Source organism: Gadus morhua, chromosome 2, assembly GCF_902167405.1.
Source record: "Gadus morhua chromosome 2, gadMor3.0, whole genome shotgun sequence".
NCBI lineage: Eukaryota > Metazoa > Chordata > Actinopteri > Gadiformes > Gadidae > Gadus > Gadus morhua.
In genome coordinates, this window is record NC_044049.1 from 28,278,576 (window position 1) to 28,300,901 (window position 22,326).

A 22,326-nucleotide genomic window follows, 5' to 3' on the forward strand; every position below is an offset into this window, starting at 1 on the left:
CTCTGTCTGTCCTCTGTCCCGGTGAGAGGCCAGACGCTGTCCTACTGTCTGTCCTCTGTCCATTGTCCTACTGTCTGTCCTCTGTCCATTGTCCTACTGTCTGTCCTCTGTCCTACTGTCTGTCCTCTGTCCTACTGTCTGTCCTCTGTTGCGGTGAGAGGCCAGACGCTGTCCTCTGTCTGTCCTCTGTCTGTCCTCTGTCCCGGGGAGAGGCCAGACGCTGTCCTACTGTCTGTCCTCTGTCCCGGTGAGAGGCCAGACGCTGTCCTACTGTCTGTCCTCTGTCCATTGTCCTACTGTCTGTCCCCTGTCCATTGTCCTACTGTCTGTCCTCTGTCCCGGTGTGAGGCCAGACGCTGTCCTCTGTCCTACTGTCTGTCCTCTGTCCATTGTCCTACTGTCTGCCCTCTGTCCTACTGTCTGTCCTCTGTCCTACTGTCTGTCCTCTGTCGCGGTGAGAGGCCAGACGCTGTCCTCTGTCCTACTGTCTGTCCTCTGTCCTACTGTCTGTCCTCTGTCCTACTGTCTGTCCTCTGTCCCGGTGAAAGGCCAGACGCTGTCCTCTGTCCTACTGTCTGTCCTCTCTACTCTGTCATCTGTTATCTGTTGTCCCGGTGAGGCCAGATGCTATCGTCTGTTGCGCCGCTATGCAAGCTGTAACTGGTCAAACGGACGTAACCAGGGAGACTTTTGGAGCGCTTCTTGCCAGAGAGGTGAGCCGTATTGTGGGTGATGGGATCTTGGGCACAGTAATATTAATGGCTCCATTAGCGTGAACACAGGTTGGCTAGCCGGGGAACGAGAGGAATCCGCCAGCTGGTTTTTATTTATTATTATTTATATTTGCTCTGAAATATGCGTCACATATATACTGTATATCAGAGACTGACTTTTGTAGTACAGCCTCTAATATACATTTCTTAAAAAGTATCTTTGAGAAAATCGATGTATTTCACCTGACAGTTGGAAGGCAATTACAAGGGGGAACTATTTCCTTCCTTTCCAGTCTCTTTATGGAGGTTTCATTCCTTGCTATTATAAATTAAAAGTTGAACCAATTGAGGTCCTGTTTTCGGTTGTGACTCCTTTTCGTATCTTAATCCAATGACATATATATGTATAATAATACATTGTAATACAATGACTTGCATTAAGAAACATCACCAACTATTGGATTCACAGTTGGATTCACTGATTTGATGGCTATGGTATTTGTAATGTGTTTTCTATTCAGAGTTATTTCCAAAATATCCCAAACTCAATCTCTGGCAGCAGTTTTGAAAATACTTTCTAACCTAACCCCTCAGCTTGCTGACTGGGAAAAAGCTCTAGCATATCATTACCTTTTATAAATTAAGATATATACACTATAATCCAGTTAAACAGAACCGCTAAGCATAAAACAATACTAGAAAACAGACAATAAGAAAGTGACAATCATTTAATTGTAAATCAGTGTTAACATAAGCCTATTGGTAATATTAGGAAAAGGCAAGAATCACGTTAGCATAGGCATTGTTCATATTCAATACAAACGTTCAGGGTACAGAACAGAGCATTTGGCAGAGCAACACTGCGTTTGGCTGCTCTAACACATCAACATGTTTTAATTGGGCCATGACATGAAACTTGAAAATAACTTGTGGAAAGTGGGTGAGCTCTGTTCCCTTTGGTCACAAAGAGCAGATTTAAAGAAACCATTTGAACATCTGATTATTTCGACTCATACCTTCCTGAGCCACCAGGGGGCGGTAATGACAGAAAGAAAAGATTAAACAAATGTTTCATTTGAACAGTAACGTTGTGCAAGAATCAGGGGCAGTTATTCTTGCTACATACTGTATGCACCATGAATATCCCCAAATCAATTCAATTCAGCGGGTCTTTGTATATTTGGTTTAACACAGCCTACGATATCATTGATAGCTTGTGTCAAAATCGGTATTGTATTCCTATTGATTGCCTCAAGTAACAATATGACAAATACACATGCACATTAATGTATACTTATATGTGGCTAATGATAGAAGTATGAAAATATAACATAAGCCAATTCTCCAGACGAAATATGCCAAATCATTATCAAAAAATTCAATCTTTCGTACATTGTTCATCATTAAAACTATTGGATCATTTACGAGACACAATCAATCAAAATAGGACAGATCTAAAAATTCTTATTAGTTGCTTAACTTTAGAGAACAATGTTCTCACAAAGAGGGTTATAAGAGTTACTTTGCTGCAGGGAGCGCTTATGCCCACTTTAACTATTTGGGCAACTTTTTGTTGCTTTCAGCTTGGACCAAAGTGTAGCTTTGAGTTAACCATAGTTGAACCATATTTATTTCTCATTAAAGCACTTGAGAATTAGGGTTATCTTTGATCATATTCACCTGTAAGACTAAATAATGAACGTAGTACTCAGTAAGACTCATAGTACAAAATACTTAGGAACGGCGTGTTCACCAACGGGCCTTTGAGTCCGTCCTTCCAGACATGTGTGCACATTGCTGAACATATATAACATATATATATATATATATACTTAAAATGTATTTGCCTTTAACGCATTTACCTCAATAGAAATTTGTCAAAGAAATGGAAATAAAAAACGAAAATCTATTCCTCCACTTTTTCGTTCTAACATTCTTGCAATTCTCTCCCAAATATAAAAAATAGAACTTCAGCTCACAGTCATAGAAACGGAGGCTGCCTGCAAAGGCCCACGCACCCTCACCCTCACACACACACACACTCACACACAGACACAGACACTCACAGACACACACACACACACAGACACAGACACAGACACACTCACACACAGACACAGACACACTCACACACAGACACACTCACACACAGACACACACACACAGACACAGACATAGACACACACACAGAGACACACACAGAGACACACTCACACGCAGACACAGACACACACACACAGACACACTCACACACAGACACAGACACACTCACACACAGACACACTCACACACACACACACACACACACACACACACACACACACACACACACACACTCACACACACACACACACAGACACAGACACAGACACAGAGACACACACACACAGACACAGACACATACACAGAGACACACAGACACAGACACAGACACAGACACACACACACACACACACACACACACACACACACACACACACACACACACACACACACACACACACACACACACACACACACACACACACATATACACCCAGACACAGACACATCCCCCCCCATTAGAGGTGGCTCTCCAGGTCGCTGCCGTTGGGGCCCCCCTGGTGGACAGCCCCGGCGGTGAGGCGCTGCACGCGGTAGGTCTCGTAGTGGACGTCGTGGGTCACCTGCTTCAGGTCCTCCAGGTGGGACCTGGGCGGGGTCAACAACACAAGCCTTCAATTGGCTTTCCCCGATACGCAATATCCTCCACATTACTACACGGAAACACCTTTACCCTATTTAGGACTCGTTTAATGGGTTCGATTTTTTACTTTGTCTCTCTCCACTTTTTTAAGGCTGCATTTTACAGCATTATTACCCACAAAAACAGTGCATTTTAGGTCGATTTGAATTAGGGCCCGACCGATTCATCGGCCTGCCGATGAATAGCCTTTTTGAAAATAATCGACATCTGCCAAAAAGATGCCGATTACAACCGATTATTTTATTTTTTTTAGAAATGTTATTGCGCTTAGTATCCTGCAGATTGCGCTCCTACTCGCCTTGCTAACTAACAACTTTAGCTAGAGTAAAAAAGAGGAGATTGAAATTTACCGTACAACATGAAAGCATGCTCGCTCAGGCAGCTGCGCGCTCACCTCACCAATGTACACAAGACGTGTTGTTTGAGCATGTTGTGCCTGTTTTTCTTTAGGTCCCAGGCCATGTTATTTTGTTATACTGTAGACTCTAACGGTGAGACCATACTGCTCAGCACGCACGTGTTAGTCACTGCTCACGAGCGCAGCACATTGGGAGTTAGTTATTTATTTTACATTTTACATTACACTCATTTTTGACTGTAAATGTATTCTAAAACCCTCAAAGGTTCTGCATTCAATTCACATATTCGTCAAAAGTGTTTAAAGTATATTTAAGGTATCAAAAACTACGTTTTATAGGCTTTTTTTTGTTTTGTTTTTAATCGGCCGATTAAATCGCAATCGTAATTTTTCTCTGAAAATAATCGGCATCGGCGTCTGCACTCAAAAATCAATATCGGACGGGCCCTAATTTGAATTAATACATGTCTACAATTAGGTATCGTTTTGATCCTCTGGCCTTCCAAACACAAACACACAAAGACACACATACACAGACACACACACACACAACTTACCGAATCAGGAGATCCCGCAGGTTGGCAAACTCACAGTGGGCCACGTTTTCAACTTTAGACAGGAAACAGCGTTCACACTTATTACTCATTAAGGGAACAGCGTTCACACTTATTAATGCATTAAGGGAATATAGTTCATACTTATTACTGCATTAAGGGAACAGCGTTCACATTTATTACTGCATTAAGGGAACAGCGTTCACACTTATGACTGCATTAAGGGAACAGAGTTCACACTCATTACTCATTGAGGGAACAGCGTTCACACTCATTACTCATTAAGGGAACAGCGTTCACACTCATAACTCATTACGGGAACAGCGTTCACACTCATTACTCATTAAGGGAACAGCGTTCACACTCATTACTAATTAAGGTAACAGCGTTCACACTCATAACTCATTAAGGGAACAGCGTTCACACTCACTATTCACTAAGGGAACAGCGTTCACACTCATTACTCATTAAGGGAACAGCGTTCACAATCATTACTCATCAGAGGTGGGGGTAAGTCACTCATGAGCAGGTCACAAGCAAGTCTCAAGTCATAACCTTCAAGTCTCAAGCAAGTCCCAAGTCACTGCGGTGAGAATCAAGCAAGTCACAAGTCAAGTCATTGCTCAGGTCAAGCAAGTCACAAGTCAAGTCATACAAAAATCTGATCATCTAACCCAGTTTCCACATTTAAAAATCGGTAGAGTGAGTGGTTTATAAGTTGAGTTTTATTTCAACATGAACAATAAAAATGTCTTAACATTAACAATAACTCAAACTATTCAAAACATTCCAAAACCATTATGTGAATAGGCCCAAAACTGAAAGCAGCTCTGTCCATCACAAATGTCCAGGTAGTGGTTCAACTGAATTTTGGGACTGGAACTTGAACCCTCTTAATTTTTTTGCGGTATACTGAGAACAGCCCACTCTGGCTCTGACGGTGTAATTTTACTTGAAAATTACTTGAAATCATTATTATAACCCACTTACAGCCACTGAGTTAGAAGTAGCCTACTGACATGAAAATCGTAATGCACTCCCCCTCCCCCGCTCCCCGCGAGTGACCACTTCGTGCACGTGCACGTACTCAAAGCTCGTGACGCAGAGCAAGCTTCTGTTTGTTGTTATCCTGCGGTAGCTACTGGAGCTAGCTAACTAGCTAATCAACATTTGGACCAAGCACTAGAAGACAACCCTAAACTCCAACCTAGCTAGCCTGGCTCACACTCGCGCATCTGTGTTTGCGCTCTTGCGTGATTGCGCGTCCATGTTCTTTGAATGGGTGGAGTCAGAGTCAGCGTTGAACGAGAGGGGGTAGGACCATTTGAGTTGCGTATTTTTAAAATCGGCTGGCGTATCGCAAATCCCATATCCAACATTTAATCTAACTTTAAAAAAGTCATTTCGAGTCATCTGTCTCAAGTCTAAGTCAAGTCTCAAGTCATGAAGACCAAGTCAAAGTCAAGTCGAGTCTTTTATCAGTGTTAGTCAAGCAAGTCTCAAGTCCTCAAATTTGCGACTCGAGTCTGACTCGAGTCAAGTCATGTGACTCGAGTCCCCCATGTCTGTTACTCATTAAGGGAACAGCGTTCACACTCATTACTAATTAAGGGAACAGCGTTCACACTCATAACTCATTAAGGGAACAGCGTTCACACTCACTATTCACTAAGGGAACAGCGTTCACACTCATTACTCATTAAGGGATCAGCGTTCACACTCACTATTCACTAAGGGAACAGCGTTCACACTCATTACTCATTAAGGGAACAGCGTTCACACTCATAACTCATTAAGGGAACAGCGTTCACACTCATTACTCATTAAGGGAACAGCGTTCAAAGTCATCACTCATTAAGAGAACAGCGTTCACACTCGTTACTCATTAAGAGAACAGCGTTCACACTCATTACTCATTAAGGGAACAGCGTTCACACTCATTACTCACTAAGGGAACAGCGTTCACACTCATTACTCACTAAGGGAACAGCGTTCACGCTCATTACTCACTAAGGGAACGGCGTTCACACTCATCACTCAATAAGGGAACAGCGTTCACACTCATTACTCACTAAGGGAACGGTTCACACTCATTACTCACTAAGGGAACAGTGTGAGGTCCTTACCTTCCACGATTCCCCACTTGGTCTTGCGGCCGAGGACCCGGTGGCCGTTAACCTGGTGCTCCCGGTCCGTCCCCACCACTGCAAAGGGGATGCTCTCCTGAAACACACACAGACATACACACACACACACACACACACACACACACACACACACACACACACACACACACACACACACACACACACACACACACACAGACACAGACACAGACACAGAGACACAGACACACACACACACACACACACACACACACACATATGACCTCTGTGGCCTCCATGATCCTGTCCCTTCCTCATTTCATTGTGATTCCATAACCCAGTTGGCCCAGCATAGCCAGACTTTTGTTACCATATGATTCATATCTCCGCTATAATTAGAGTCTCCTCTAGACCCGGCTCATTAACACGAGGTGGACGTGGTCATACCCTGATGGTGTTGTTGAGGAGCCGCTCCTCCGCGTCTTCGTCGTTCTCCTTCTGGGGGTACACCTGGATCCCGTTGGCCACCAGGTCCTGTCTGATCTGGAACAGCAGATGGTCAACAGACCGGTCATTACTGGAGCCTTCAGGTTGGACGGTCACCCAAGGGTTCCCCCTCCCACCCCCCCGAGGGAAATAGGTTAGCTCGCCAACGTTTAGTGTCCGGCTAGGGAAGGTTGAGTTCCGATAAAGACATCAGAAACGCCCAAACTGAAAGACCTCTTTAAACCCTCTTTAAAGACCTCTATAAACCCTGTTTAAAGTGGTCTATAAACCCTCTTTAAAGACCTCTACAGTATAAACCCTGTTTAAAGTGGTCTATAAACCCTCTTTAAAGACCTCTACAGTATAAACCCTGTTTAAAGTGGTCTATAAACCCTCTATAAAGACCCCTTCAAAACCTCTATAAACCCTGTTTAAAGTGGTCTATAAACCCTCTTTAAAGACCTCTACAGTATAAACCCTGTTTAAAGTGGTCTATAAACCCTCTTTAAAGACCTCTACAGTATAAACCCTGTTTAAAGTGGTCTATAAACCCTCTATAAAGACCCCTTCAAAACCTCTATAAACCCTGTTTAAAGTGGTCTATAAACCCTCTATAAAGACCTCTTTAAAGACCTCTTTAAACCCTCTTTAAAGACCTCTATAAACCCTCTTTAAAGACCTCTATAAACCCTCTTTAAAGACCTCTACAAACCCTCTTTAAAGACCTCTATGAAACCTCTTTAAAGATCTCTATAAACCCTCTTTAAAAAGGTCTATAACCCCTCTTTAACCCTCTTCAACCCTCTTGAAACCTAACCCTCTTAAACCACTTTAAACCCTCTATAAACCCTCTTTAAACCCTCTATAAACCCTCTTTAAACCCTCTTTAAAGACCTCTATAAACCCTCTCTAAAGTGGTCTATAACCCCTCTTTAACCCTCTTCAACCCTCTTGAAACCTAACCCTCTTTAACCACTTTAAACCCTCTATAAACCCTCTTTAAACCCTCTATCAACCCTCTTCAAAGACCTCTATAAACTCTATCCAAACCTCTTGAAACCTAACCCACTTTGAAGGCTGTGTGTGTTTGAGAGTGGAGTGCGTATGCGTGTGTGCGTGCACCTGTGTGTGTGTGTTTGAGAGTGTGAGTGCGTATATGTGTGTGTGTGTGCGTGTGCCTGTGTGTGTGTGTGCCTGTGTGCGTGTGCCTGTGTGTTACCCTCTGTTTGAACTCGGTCCTCTCCTCCAGGGTCAACGTGTCAGCCTTGGCGATGACAGGAACGATGCTGACGATCTTCCCCAACCGCTTCATGAACTCAACGTCGATCGGCCGCAGCCTGGGCACGCACACACACACACACACACATGCGCACACACGCGCACACACGCGCACACACGCACACACACACACACACACACACACACACACACACACACACACACACACGTTAAAAATGCCTCCGCTAGACTCTACTGAAGGTAAAGGGTTAGCCCTGTTACCAACCCTAACCCTAACCCTAGCCCTGTTCTACTGAACAGAACTTAGGGTCCAATTCAATGTTCAATACAAATATAACTGATGCTTGTGTTACAATTGTTGGATGAAATACAGTTAGTTATAGTTCATAATAAATATAGTTTGATGATGGAAGTTTGGAACAAAAACATGCGCGATGACCTTCTGTCCTGAACAGTGCCCCCTTGTGGCAGCATGTGGATGCTATGTGGATGCTATTCATTCATTCAGGAGCCACAGCACCACGTCTGTCTGTTGAATTCACTCCATCACAGGCCCCCCAGCTGCTGTGTTTGTAATAATATAATATAACCTGGTACATAATCGCACAACGCATGCCTCAAGGCTCACCTAGGAGCTGGCAGAGGGCTTTGGATCTGACGGCTGTCGTACGCTCTTCACTGCTTTGGTGTGTTTATGTCACGCACACTGATCTACTACTGCTAGGTGTTTATGTCACGCACACTGATCTACTACTGCTAGGTGTTTATGTCACGCACACTGATCTACTACTGCTAGGTGTTTATGTCACGCACACTGATCTACTACTGCTAGGTGTTTATGTCACACTGATCTACTACTGCTAGGTGTTTATGTCACACTGATCTACTACTGCTAGGTGTTTATGTCACGCACACTGATCTACTACTGCTAGGTGTTTATGTCACGCACACTGATCTACTACTGCTAGGTGTTTATGTCACGCACACTGATCTACTACTGCTAGGTGTTTATGTCACGCACACTGATCTACTACTGCTAGGTGTTTATGTCACACTGATCTACTACTGCTAGGTGTTTATGTCACACTGATCTACTACTGCTAGGTGTTTATGTCACGCACACTGATCTACTACTGCTAGGTGTTTATGTCACACTGATCTACTGCTGCTAGGTGTTTATGTCACGCACACTGATCTACTACTGCTAGGTGTTTATGTCACGCACACTGATCTACTGCTGCTAGGTGTTTATGTCACACTGATCTACTGCTGCTAGGTGTTTATGTCACACTGATCTACTACTGCTAGGTGTTTATGCCACACACACTGATCTACTACTGCTAGGTGTTTATGTCACGCACACTGATCTACTACTGCTAGGTGTTCATGTCACGCACACTGATCTACTACTGCTAGGTGTTTATGTCACGCTGATCTACTACTGCTAGGTGTTTATGTCACGCACACTGATCTACTACTGCTAGGTGTTTATGTCACACTGATCTACTACTGCTAGGTGTTTATGTCACACTGATCTACTGCTGCTAGGTGTTTATGTCACACTGATCTACTGCTGCTAGGTGTTTATGTCACACTGATCTACTACTGCTAGGTGTTTATGTCACGCACACTGATCTACTACTGCTAGGTGTTTATGTCACGCACACTTATCTACTACTGCTAGGTGTTTATGTCACGCACACTGATCTACTACTGCTAGGTGTTTATGTCACACTGATCTACTACTGCTAGGTGTTTATGTCACACTGATCTACTGCTGCTAGGTGTTTATGTCACACTGATCTACTGCTGCTAGGTGTTTATGTCACACTGATCTACTACTGCTAGGTGTTTATGTCACGCACACTGATCTACTACTGCTAGGTGTTTATGTCACGCACACTGATCTACTACTGCTAGGTGTTTATGTCACACTGATCTACTGCTGCTAGGTGTTTATGTCACACTGATCTACTACTGCTAGGTGTTTATGTCACGCACACTGATCTACTACTGCTAGGTGTTTATGTCACACTGATCTACTGCTGCTAGGTGTTTATGTCACACTGATCTACTACTGCTAGGTGTTTATGTCACGCACACTGATCTACTACTGCTAGGTGTTTATGTCACGCACACTGATCTACTACTGCTAGGTGTTTATGTCACGCACACTGATCTACTACTGCTAGGTGTTTATGTCATGCACACTGATCTACTGCTGCTAGGTGTTTATGTCATGCACACTGATCTACTGCTGCTAGGTGTTTATGTCACGCACACTGATCTACTACTGCTAGGTGTTTATGTCACACTGATCTACTACTGCTAGGTGTTTATGTCACGCACACTGATCTACTGCTGCTAGGTGTTTATGTCACGCACACTGATCTACTACTGCTAGGTGTTTATGTCACGCACACTGATCTACTACTGCTAGGTGTTTATGTCACGCACACTGATCTACTACTGCTAGGTGTTTATGTCACGCACACTGATCTACTACTGCTAGGTGTTTATGTCACGCACACTGATCTACTACTGCTAGGTGTTTATGTCACGCACACTGATCTACTACTGCTAGGTGTTTATGTCACGCACACTGATCTACTACTGCTAGGTGTTTATGTCACGCACACTGATCTACTACTGCTAGGTGTTTATGTCACGCACACTGATCTACTGCTGCTAGGTGTTTATGTCATGCACACTGATCTACTGCTGCTAGGTGTTTATGTCACGCACACTGATCTACTACTGCTAGGTGTTTATGTCACACTGATCTACTACTGCTAGGTGTTTATGTCACGCACACTGATCTACTGCTGCTAGGTGTTTATGTCACGCACACTGATCTACTACTGCTAAGTGTTTATGTCACGCACACTGATCTACTACTGCTAGGTGTTTATGTCACGCACACTGATCTTCTACTGCTAGGTGTTTATGTCACGCACACTGATCTACTACTGCTAGGTGTTTATGTCACGCACACTGATCTACTACTGCTAGGTGTTTATGTCACGCACACTGATCTACTGCTGCTAGGTGTTTATGTCACACTGATCTACTACTGCTAGGTGTTTATGTCACGCACACTGATCTACTGCTGCTAGGTGTTTATGTCACACTGATCTACTACTGCTAGGTGTTTATGTCACACTGATCTACTGCTGCTAGGTGTTTATGTCACGCACACTGATCTACTACTGCTAGGTGTTTATGTCACGCACACTGATCTACTGCTGCTAGGTGTTTATGTCACACTGATCTACTACTGCTAGGTGTTTATGTCACGCACACTGATCTACTGCTGCTAGGTGTTTATGTCACGCACACTGATCTACTACTGCTAGGTGCGTGTGTGTGCTTGTGTGTGCTTGTGTGTGTGTGTCTGTGCGTGTGCGTGCGTGTGTGTGTGTGTATAACACGCTATTTTATGTTGAAATGCGACGTAATCCAGTGTTCACGAAATGTACACTGTCAACGTAGGTATGCTTTTGGCGACTGGGTTGGCTCTCAGATATACGTGTTTCTAACAAGATGATATCATTAAAAGTTACATAAAGTAACAGTTTAATAACACAAATGCAGGAAGCACGTGAGCTGCTAGTTTAGCGAAAGCAACCTGACGTCGTTGAAACATGCGAGCGAGCCGATCAAATCCTAATAACTATAAAACTAAAGATCAGACACAATCACAGACTGAAGATTATGCAAGTAAAAAGTATATTTCTCGCTAGAAATGTTATTAGAAACATGTTTAACGGCGAATCGGTCCTAAAATATTGCATTTCCCATTCAGATAATAAAGATTAATAAAGATCATACACATTCACTGACTGAAGATTATGTAAGGAAAATGTACATTTCTCGCTAGAAATGTCATTAGAAACGCGTTTAATGGTGTATCTGTCCTAAAATATTGCATTTCCCATTCAGATAATAAAGATTAATATAAGCTACGCCGTGTTCCGGAGCCGCGGGGGATTCAGGGAATTGGGGTTCTCAGTTGACAAATGGGGCTTTTGTTAACTTGTTTTGTTGTTAGGATTAAGTGGGGTTAATGGGTTCGGGATGTTATGTGGTTGTGTGTTGTTCTATTAACATTGTTCGTGTGTTCATTGTTGTCGACACCGTCACCGAGAGTGACGTGACCATCGTGTCGTGCAGCTGTTCCGTGTTGAAGTCTCGTTCAATAAAAACCAACTCTCGTTGTCGAGCGTTCAATAAAAACCAACTCTCGTTGTCGAGCGTGCCCCCCCCCTACAAACGTGTCCCCCCCCCCCCCCTCAACAAACGTGTCCCCCCGCCCCCCCCCCCCCCCCCCCCCCCCTTCAACTAACGTGTCGTCCCCCCCCCCCCCCCCCCCCTACAATCGTGTGTCCCCCCCCCCCCCCTCAACAAACGCGTCTCCCCCCCCCCCCCCTCCCCGGTCAACAACAGTCTCCCCCCTCCCCCCCTAAACAATCGTGTCCACAATTTGCCGCGAAAGCCGTGAAACCGAAACCCCGAAACCCGCCTCCACAGCGGCACACGTGGATACTGTAGGTATAACACGCTATTTTTTACGTTGAAATTCTACGTATCCAGTGTTCATGGAAACGTACACCGTCAACGTTTTTTCTTGGCGACTGGGTTGTATAATGTGTGATGTCATTACCAGTGTGATGTGATGTGATGTGATGTGATGTGATGTGATGTGATGTGATGTGATGTGATGTGATGTGATGTTATTTCATTACCAGTGTCCGGACGCAGGCAGGAAGTAGATGCAGCAGTGGACGCGCGTGTCGGGGATCTTCCTCTGGCGGTTCACCCTCAGCTCCTCCTTCAGGTACTTCTCGTACTGCTCGTTGACGTGCTTCAGGACGGGCTCCCAGCTGGCGGGGATAGAGGAGGTGTTAGGACCAACGAGGGCCAGACACGCTGTCTGTGAACATCAGCCACAGCCGGCCCCCTGACCCCTGGAAGGAGGGCCTTCCTCCGGGCGTCAGCCGGCCCCCTGACCCCTGGAAGGAGGGCCTTCCTCCGGGTGTCAGGTGTCAATGTGCTCACTGCCTCCACAACACCCAACCCCAGCAGGGTCTGGCCCCTGGCCCCCCACCCTAGGGCTGTGGGGCCCCTGGCCCCCCACTCTAGGGCTGTGGGGCCCCTGGCCCCCCACCCTAGGGCTGTGGGGCCCCTGGCCCTCCCAACCCTAGGGCTATGGGGCCCCTGGCCCCCCACCCCTAGGTCTGTGTGGCCCCCCAACCCTAGGGCTGTGTGGCCCCTGGCCCCCCACCCTAGGGCTGTGGGGCCCCTGGCCCCCCCACCCTAGGGCTGTGTGGCCCCTGCCCCCCCCAACCCTAGGGCTGCGTGGCCCCTGGCCCCCCACCCCTAGGTCTGTGTGGCCCCCCAACCCTAGGGCTGTGTGCCCCCTGGCCCCCCACCCTATGGGTGTGTGGCCCCTGGCCCCCCCACCCTAGGGTTGTGTTGCCCCTGGCCCCCCACCCCGAGGTCTGTGTGGCCCCCCAACCCTAGGGCTGTGATGCCCCTGGCCCCCCCACCCTAGGGCTGTGGGGCCCCTGGCCCCCCACCCTAGGGCTGTGTGGCCCCTGGCCCCCCAATCCTAGGGCTGTGGGGCCCCTGGCCCCCCCACCCTAGGGCTGTGTGGCCCCTGGCCCCCCACCCTAGGGCTGTGTGGCCCCTGGCCTGGTGCTGTGTGGCCCCTGGCCTAGTGCTGGGTGGCCCCTGGGCTGGTGCTGTGTGGCCCCTGTTCGTGCCCCCCCCCCCCCTGGCTCACCAGCGGTCGTTGTTGATCTGGTCTCCGAACCCTGGCGTGTCGATGACAGTCAGCTTCATCCTCACCCCCTTCTCCTCGATGACTGGATCCACATGGGGGAGAGGGGGGAGACGAGGTTGGAGAGGACCAGAGAGAGGGGGGAGAGGGGGGAGAGGGGAGAGACGAGGTTAGAGAGGACCAGAGAGAGGGGGGAGAGGGGGGAGACGAGGTTAGAGAGGACCAGAGAGAGGGTCCTGAGGGCCCCCAGGCGCGGGGGCACTCTCGGGGATGTGAACACAGAGCGATGTGTCTTTGCTCCTCCAGCTCCTCGGCCTCCCCGGTCTCTTGGGCGTTGGGTATGATTAGTATTATCTTGATTCAGCGGGAGGCTGAGCAGAGGACGTGAGCGAGGCCTTCAGCCTACTTCCTGTGTTTATATTCCTTCAGGCTCAGGGCGGATCGCCGTGGAGGTCATGGGAACACCTTTTAGGTGGACAGGAGAAGACGTCTCCCTCTACCTCTCGGAGAATGTGTCAGAAGTGCACTCCCTTTGTCTGTGGACCCGAGGTGGAAGCACAGGAATCTCCTCTGAGTGGAAGAGTGAGAGAATACCTTCAGGAGCCTCCCTAACCTGTAATAATGCGTCTGCTCTCACTGTGCACGCACACGCACACACACACACACACACACACACACACACACACACACACACACACACACACACACACACACACACACACACACCTGTCTAACAACAAGCCAACTGTACTAGCTGAGTGCCTGACATGAGGACCAGCTGGGGTTAGACGGCTTCCATCGGGCTTAGAACCAACAACATTCCAGCTGGGACCCCAACCACTAGACGACCCTGCCCAGTCGGTCATCACGTACAGAAGTGTTGTTAGTATGAAGGTATCAAACATGGACCAGATATACTGCTGTCTGGAATGCATCAGTAAAAGCTGGTTTCCATGGATCTGTCAATATACGCAAATCACTTTACTTTGTCTAAAGCGTTTCCCACTAAACCCATAAGGGGTGAGCCTGCAGGTGACTGGTTTCTCTGGTTCTAGACCAGTCCACTAGATTCAGTTGAATCTGCCATAACCACAGTTAGCCATAGAGCCAGCGGTGTGGCTGCTCTCACTGAACGGTAGGTATTAGCATATGGGATCTTTGAAATGTTTACATTTTGTTCATGCTTTTGGTGAGGGGGGGTTAAACGTAATGTCACAGATAAACAGTGCAGAGTAACTGTTTGTGACAGACGCCCCGTTCTGCAGGAACGCCGTCCTCTGAAGAGCGCTGAAGGAGCCTTCCTCTGCTGAACTCTGCAGGGCCACACGTAGGTCTGTCTGTCTGTCTGTAGGTCTGTCTGTAGGTCTGTCTGTCTGTCTGTAGGTCTGTCTGTCTGTAGGTCTGTCTGTCTGTAGGTCTGTCTGTAGGTCTGTCTGTCTGTAGGTCTGTCTGTAGGTCTGTCTGTAGGTCTGTCTGTCTGTAGGTCTGTCTGTAGGTCTGTCTGTCGGTAGGTCTGTCTGTAGGTCTGTCTCACTGTAGGTCTGTCTGTAGATCAGTCTGTCTGTAGATCTGTCTGTCTGTAGGTCTGTCTGTAGGTCTGTCTCACTGTAGGTCTGTCTGTAGGTCTGTCTGTAGGTCTGTCTCACTGTAGGTCTGTCTCACTGTAGGTCTGTCTGTAGGTCTGTCTGTAGCTGTAGGTCTGTCTGACTGTAGGTCTGTCTGTCTGTAGGTCTGTCTGTCTGAGGGTATGTCTGTCAGAGGGTCTGTCTGTCTGTAGGTCTGTCTGTAGGTCTGTCTGTCTGAGGGTCTGTCTGTCTGTAGGTCTGTCTGTAGGTCTGTCTGTAGGTCTGTCTGTAAGTCTGTCTGTCTGTAGGTCTGTCTGTAGGTCTGTCTGAAGGCCTGTCAGTCTATAAGTCTGTCTGTAGAGTCTGTAGGGTCTCAAGCGTCAGTAGTTCCTGTAGGGTCTTTAGGGTCTGTAGAGTCTGTAGTGTCTGTAGGGTCTGTAGAGGTGTCTGTAGGGTCTGTAGTGTCTGTAGTGTCTGTAGCGTCAGTAGTTCCTGTAGGGTCTTTAGGGTCAGTAGGGTCTGTAGTGTCTGTAGGGTCTGTAGAGTCTGTAGTGTCAGTAGTTCCTGTAGGGTCTTTAGGGTCTGTAGAGTCTGTAGTGTCTGTAGTGTCTGTAGTGTCTGTAGTGTCTGTAGGGTCTTTAGGGTCTGTAGGGTCAGTAGTTCCTGTAGTGTCTGTGGGGTCTGTAGTGTCTGTAGTGCCAGTAGTGTCTGTAGGGTCAGTAGTGTCTGTAGCGTCAGTAGTTCCTGTAGGGTCTTTAGGGTCTGTAGAGTCTGTAGTGTCCGCAGGGTCAGTAGTGTCAGTAGGGTCAGTAGGGACTTTAGGGTCTGTAGCGTCAGTAGTTCCTGTAGGGTCTTTAGGGTCTGTAGGGTCTGCAGGGTCAGTAGTATCAGTTGGGTCAGTAGGGTCAGTACGGTCTTTAGGGTCTGTAGGGTCAGTAGTGTCTGTAGAGTCTGTAGTGTCTGTAGGGTCTGTAGTGTCTGTAGGGTCAGTAGTTTCTGTAGGGACTTTAGGGTCTGTAGTGTCTGTAGGGTCTGTAGGGTCAGTAGTGTCTGTAGGGTCAGTAGGGTCAGTAGTGTCTGTAGGGTCTGTAGTGTCTGTAGGGTCTGTAGTGTCTGTAGTTCCTGTGGGGTCTTTAGGGTTTGTAGGGTCTGTAGGATTTGTAGGGACTTTAGGGTTTGTAGAGTCTGACTCACCATGGCTGACCGACTGCAGCTGGACGGTCTTGGAGATCTTCTCTTCATAGTTTGGAGAGCAGGACTTGCGGCTGACTTTGGACTTGAACAGCGTGTTGACCAAGGTGGACTTCCCCAGGCCACTCTGACCTGCACAGACAACACATGACTTATGATGAGAACAATAATCTGAATCAAAACACTGATTCAACTTTTAGGCTTGAATTCATTGCTTTTCATTTGTATCGCTCTGATTCTTCATGGCACCGCTGTTCCTCCTGTTCCTGTTCCTCCTCCCCTTTATCTAGAGGCGTCTACATGCATACATTTAGCAGATGCTTTTAACCAAAGCGACTCACATCGGTTAATGCAAACATTGACACACTGACGGCGGAGTCAACCATGCAAGGCGACAGCCAGCTTGCAGGAGCAGTTAGGGTTAAGTGTCTTGCTCAGGGACACATCAACACTCAGCTAGGAGGAGCTGGGGATCGAACTGCCAACCTTTCGGTTACAAGACTGTTACTTACTCTACCTCCTGAGCTAGAGTCCATCCAGCTTTGTTCTCCTATTCATTATTATTAATCTATGGCCGTATATAATGGCTTGGTGTGTAAATATGATGATTGATGATGTTGATGCTGTGTTCCAATGTGCCGTCTAGCCTGTATGAGAATTTGTTGGTCTGTTTGTGACTCACACACTAATCGTCTATTTGTCTTAATTTCTGTCTGCATGTATATCATTGGTGTCATTATTATTTCTACACCGTGGTTTATTTTATTTATTTATTTCCCCCGTCTTTTCTTTGTCTGTTTCACGCTGAGATATTATAAAGTGCATTACAGAATAAAAGTAAACGCCAAAAATGTATTCTGTATGTTAGAATTGTCCAACAAAAAATGACGCGCACAAACTCACGCAGATGCAGAATGTGTGTGTGTGTGTCAGCATGGCTTCAACACACAGACTTAATAATAATAATAATAATAATACATTTCATTTAGAGGCGCCTTTCAAGACACCCAAGGTCACCTTACAGAGCATATAGTCATCATTCAAAACTATGTAAAACAGACTAGGAATAAAAGGAAAACAGAGGTTAAACATGAAGAAGAATAATAATTAATAACACTCAAAGACGCCTAAAGTGAAGGGGGGACCTCACTAACCACCACCAATATGTAGCACCCACTTGGTACTTGACACCAGCCAGAAGTTTCTACCATCTCCTCATTGGTGGCGGAGGATGTTCATTCACAAACATTCAGACCACATTCAGACTGCTTTCCCGAGTTGTGACCCCTTGCTGGCATAACAAACCCCACAACGCACTCACAGTCCACCACATCTTGTGGGAAGACATTGTGGTTATAATCATATTACTGGCATTTATTTAGTGCAAAGCGCTGTGCATAGTGTGTGTGTGTGTGTGTGTGTGTGTGTTGGGGGGGGGGGGGGGGGGCATCCAACCAGCCTAACCCTTTAAATGAGCTGATGACCCATGACCCAACATTGGTCAGCAACATAAAAACTTAACATGGATAACTTAGGGAACGATTTGAAAAATCCTGAAGCACTCTGAAGCAATTCAAGAAGTAAGAGTAGGTGTTTGTGTGTGTGTGTGTGTGTGTGTGTGTGTGTGTGTGTGTGTGTGTGTGTGTGTGTGTGTGTGTGTGTGTGTGTGTGTGTGTGTGTGTGTGTGTGTGTGTTTGCTACCACTTCCTCCCTTTAAACGACTGCTTCCTCTTATGCAGTGTGTACGTGCATATGTACATGCTTGCATCAGCTACAGTTGTGCTCTGGGAATATGTATATCTATACCTATCATATAGGTACCCTTCATATAATGATAGGTACCCTATCATATAGGTACCCGATCAAATAGGTACCCTTCATATAATGATAGGTACCCTATCAAATAGATACCCTACATATAATGATAGATACCCTATCATATAGGTACCCCTCATATAATGATAGGTACCCTATCAAATAGGTACCCTTCATATAATGATAGGTACCCTATCATATAGGTACCCTTCATATAATGATAGGTACCCTATCAAATAGGTACCCTTCATATAATGATAGGTACCCTATCATATAGGTACCCTTCATATAATGATAGGTACCCTATCATATAGGTACCCTTCATATAATGATAGGTACCCTATCAAATAGATACCCTTCATATAATGATAGGTACCCTATCATATAGGTACCCTTCATATAATGATAGGTACCCTATCATATAGGTACCCGATCAAATAGCTACCCTTCATATAATGATAGGTACCCTATCATATAGGTACCCTTCATATAATGATAGGTACCCTATCATATAGGTACCCGATCAAATAGGTAGCCTTCATATAATGATAGGTACCCTATCAAATAGATACCCTTCATATAATGATAGGTACCCTATCATATAGGTACCCTTCATATAATGATAGGTACCCTATCAAATAGGTACCCTTCATATAATGATAGGTACCCTATCAAATAGGTACCCTTCATATAATGATAGGTACCATATCATATAGGGACGCTATCAAATAGGTACCCTTCATATAATGATAAGGTAACCTACCATTGTGTCAGCTCCCCGTGACCTGGTGTGTGTCTGGTTGTATGACCTGGTGTGTGTCTGGTTGTGTGTCGGCTCCTCGGTGACCTGGTGTGTGTCTGGTTGTGTGTCTGGTTGTGTGACCTGGTGTGTGTCTGGTTGTGTGACCTGGTGTGTATCTGGTTGTGTGACCTGGTGTGTGTCTGGTTGTGTGATCTGGTGTGTGTCTGGTTGTGTGTCAGCTCCTGGTGACGTGGTGTGTGTCTGGTTGTGTGACCTGGTGTGTGTCTGGTTGTGTGACCTGGTGTGTGTCTGGTTGTGTGATCTGGTGTGTGTCTGGTCGTGTGTCAGCTCCTGGTGACGTGGTGTGTGTCTGGTTGTGTGACCTGGTGTGTGTCTGGTTGTGTGACCTGGTGTGTGTCTGGTTGTGTGATCTGGTGTGTGTCTGGTTGTGTGTCAGCTCCTGGTGACGTGGTGTGTGTCTGGTTGTGTGACCTGGTGTGTGTCTGGTTGTGTGACCTGGTGTGTGTCTGGTTGTGTGATCTGGTGTGTGTCTGGTTGTGTGTCAGCTCCTGGTGACGTGGTGTGTGTCTGGTTGTGTGACCTGGTGTGTGTCTGGTTGTGTGACCTGGTGTGTGTCTGGTTGTGTGATCTGGTGTGTGTCTGGTTGTGTGTCAGCTCCTGGTGACGTGGTGTGTGTCTGGTTGTGTGACCTGGTGTGTGTCTGGTTGTGTGACCTGGTGTGTGTCTGGTTGTGTGACCTGGTGTGTGTCTGGTTGTGTGATCTGGTGTGTGTCTGGTTGTGTGTCAGCTCCTGGTGACGTGGTGTGTGTCTGGTTGTGTGTCAGAGTGTCCGACTCACCGACCACCATGATGTTGAACTCAAAGCCGGCCTTCATGGTCTTGCGGCGCATCTGGTCCAGCACGGCCTCGATGCCCACGTAGCCCAAGAGGTCAGGACCCCTGAGGACGCCCCCCTGGGGGCCTCCGGGGGGGGGCCCCCTCGTCTCCGTCCCCCCCTCCACCCTGGGGTCCGGAGAGCTGCCCTGCCCCTCCTGCCCCCCCTGCCCCTCCTGCCCCCCCTGGGGGAGGGCTCCGACCGCTGGCTGCCCCTCCGACCCCCCCGTCTGCAGCACCAGCTCTCCTCGCTGCGGTACGTGCTGCTGCTCCTCTGATAAGGGGGAAGGGTCTTTGGGGGTCTTCTCCGTCCTCTCACTCTCCTCCATCAGTTCAGGGGCCTCCGTCCTCTCACTCTCCTCCACCTTCAGCCGGTCTGAGTCCGGGGAGAGAAGAGGGGGGGTTTAGTCGACCGGGCTGATGCTCTCTCCTCTGCGCTCACTTTGACTGTTAAACACTAATCCCCTTCATTCCTCTACCGAACGGTCCAACCCATTCTACTGTGAAATGAACTCCCTCACGACGATGAGCAAGAGCCTCACAGTGTATGAGATGCTCCTGAATGCACTGGGTCTGAGCGGTAGCGATGACAGGAATAAGGCTATGTTGACCGTGTGTGGAGATGAGGTGGAGATGAGATAAAGCGCAAGCACCCTCCTACACTCGCTCTTGTGACTTGAAATGGGGCCCTGCTTCCAGGACTCAAGAGGATCCCACGTCGAGCGAGCCGCTCTCCTCACACATCAGCCTCCAGGCCGTGAGCCTGCTCAGTGACGCCCTCCAGCTAAACATGTCATTGGCTCTGCTGGAGGAAGGCCGTTTGGATTGGCTTACTGGGTTGGCCCGGACCGAGGAACAGCTTAGGGAGCGGCAGGACACCCAGGGCAACTCCACCGCCAGAGGGGTCAGGGGAACTAAAAGCTGATTCACATCTTGAGATAGACGTGTGTCATCAGGGTTCTCAAAGGAACAGACCAGATCCTTACAGTATCATATGTTATATGTGAGCATCACTATGTCACACTCTCTGTTCTGTCTCATTCTTGCTCAAAATAAATACCTATAATATTAGACTTATTTTTAACATGTTTTATTTTCTATTGTATATGGAAGCTTCTTTCTACTCTATCTACTTGTGACGGATTATATATTATCTTCCACTATATCAAAAACTGTTTTTGTGATGAATAAAGAGGCTCCTTACCATGGGCCCTATTTCAATGGTCTGAAACGCAAGTGAGAAGCGCCAAGCGCAAGTAGCTTTGTGGGCGGTTCTATGGCGATGTCGCTATTTTACCGGCGCATTAATTACCCTTGTGCCCGGCGCAAATCTATAAAGGGTTGGTCTGAAGTAGCCTAATTACCCGTAGGTGTGGTTTGGGCGTAACATGCAACAAACCAATGAGAGTGCCAGCTCCCATCACCTTTAAGAGCCATGAACGTCTGCAGTCTCCGATGAGACAGGTGCATGACCACATGAATTTCAAACTTCAAATGTCTCAGTTTATGACCAAATAATATGGCCTAATTCACACATGGAATAGCGTTTTCAGAAATACTGATTTTGGCAAAGAAAACTACACACATATGATATGCGGTAACTGTGGTTTTATTTAATGATATACGTAATACATTAACAAACATTGTTTCTTATCAGTATTGAATGCATTATTGCTATCGACTTATGTTCCTAATATGCATGTGTCCCACCTTTAATATACATTGCCATGGACCGTATTATGCATTACGTATTTAGTTTACGTGTGTTTAAACAGGTAGAAGCCACACACGCGCCCACATTCAATAATTATTTTACACATACACGCGCGCGCACCCGCATTCATTCATTCTTTTTAACACTCACTCGCGGTTAAGCAATGTTTTCTCAAGATCAAATACTCATCAAACCTAAAAAGTAATGGGCTTGCAAACGATGTCTATGTCAAGAAAATATGTGTTTGCTGTATGGTGTTTGCAAATGGATTGATTTAAGTACGGCTTATTACCGCTGTATCAGCTTTTCTTTCCCAAATAATATACCAAGAATGTGTGGCTAGCTAGATGAGAGAAGCAAAGTGTATGCGCGAGGTGCACGAGAAACATTATGCATGCGCCCTTAAAATAACAGAACACGCC

General features: G+C 46.7%; 1 protein-coding gene across 6 annotated transcripts in view; it reads right to left on the reverse strand.

Annotated features, from left to right (window-relative positions):
- Positions 1 to 3,146: 3,146 nt before the first annotated feature.
- Positions 3,147 to 22,326, reverse strand: part of septin12 (septin 12) — a 51,958-nt gene continuing 32,778 nt past the window's right edge. For all 6 annotated transcript variants that reach the window (XM_030381319.1, XM_030381327.1, XM_030381345.1 and 3 more), the window contains 9 exons: positions 20,156 to 20,566; positions 16,743 to 16,871; positions 13,987 to 14,068; positions 12,947 to 13,084; positions 8,182 to 8,299; positions 6,924 to 7,019; positions 6,498 to 6,594; positions 4,375 to 4,426; positions 3,147 to 3,404 (listed from right to left, as the gene is read on the reverse strand). In XM_030381319.1, coding sequence (XP_030237179.1) covers positions 3,275 to 3,404; positions 4,375 to 4,426; positions 6,498 to 6,594; positions 6,924 to 7,019; positions 8,182 to 8,299; positions 12,947 to 13,084; positions 13,987 to 14,068; positions 16,743 to 16,871; positions 20,156 to 20,566 — 1,253 coding nt within the window. In that variant the 3' untranslated portion in view covers positions 3,147 to 3,274. The remainder of the gene's footprint in view (positions 3,405 to 4,374; positions 4,427 to 6,497; positions 6,595 to 6,923; positions 7,020 to 8,181; positions 8,300 to 12,946; positions 13,085 to 13,986; positions 14,069 to 16,742; positions 16,872 to 20,155; positions 20,567 to 22,326) is intronic.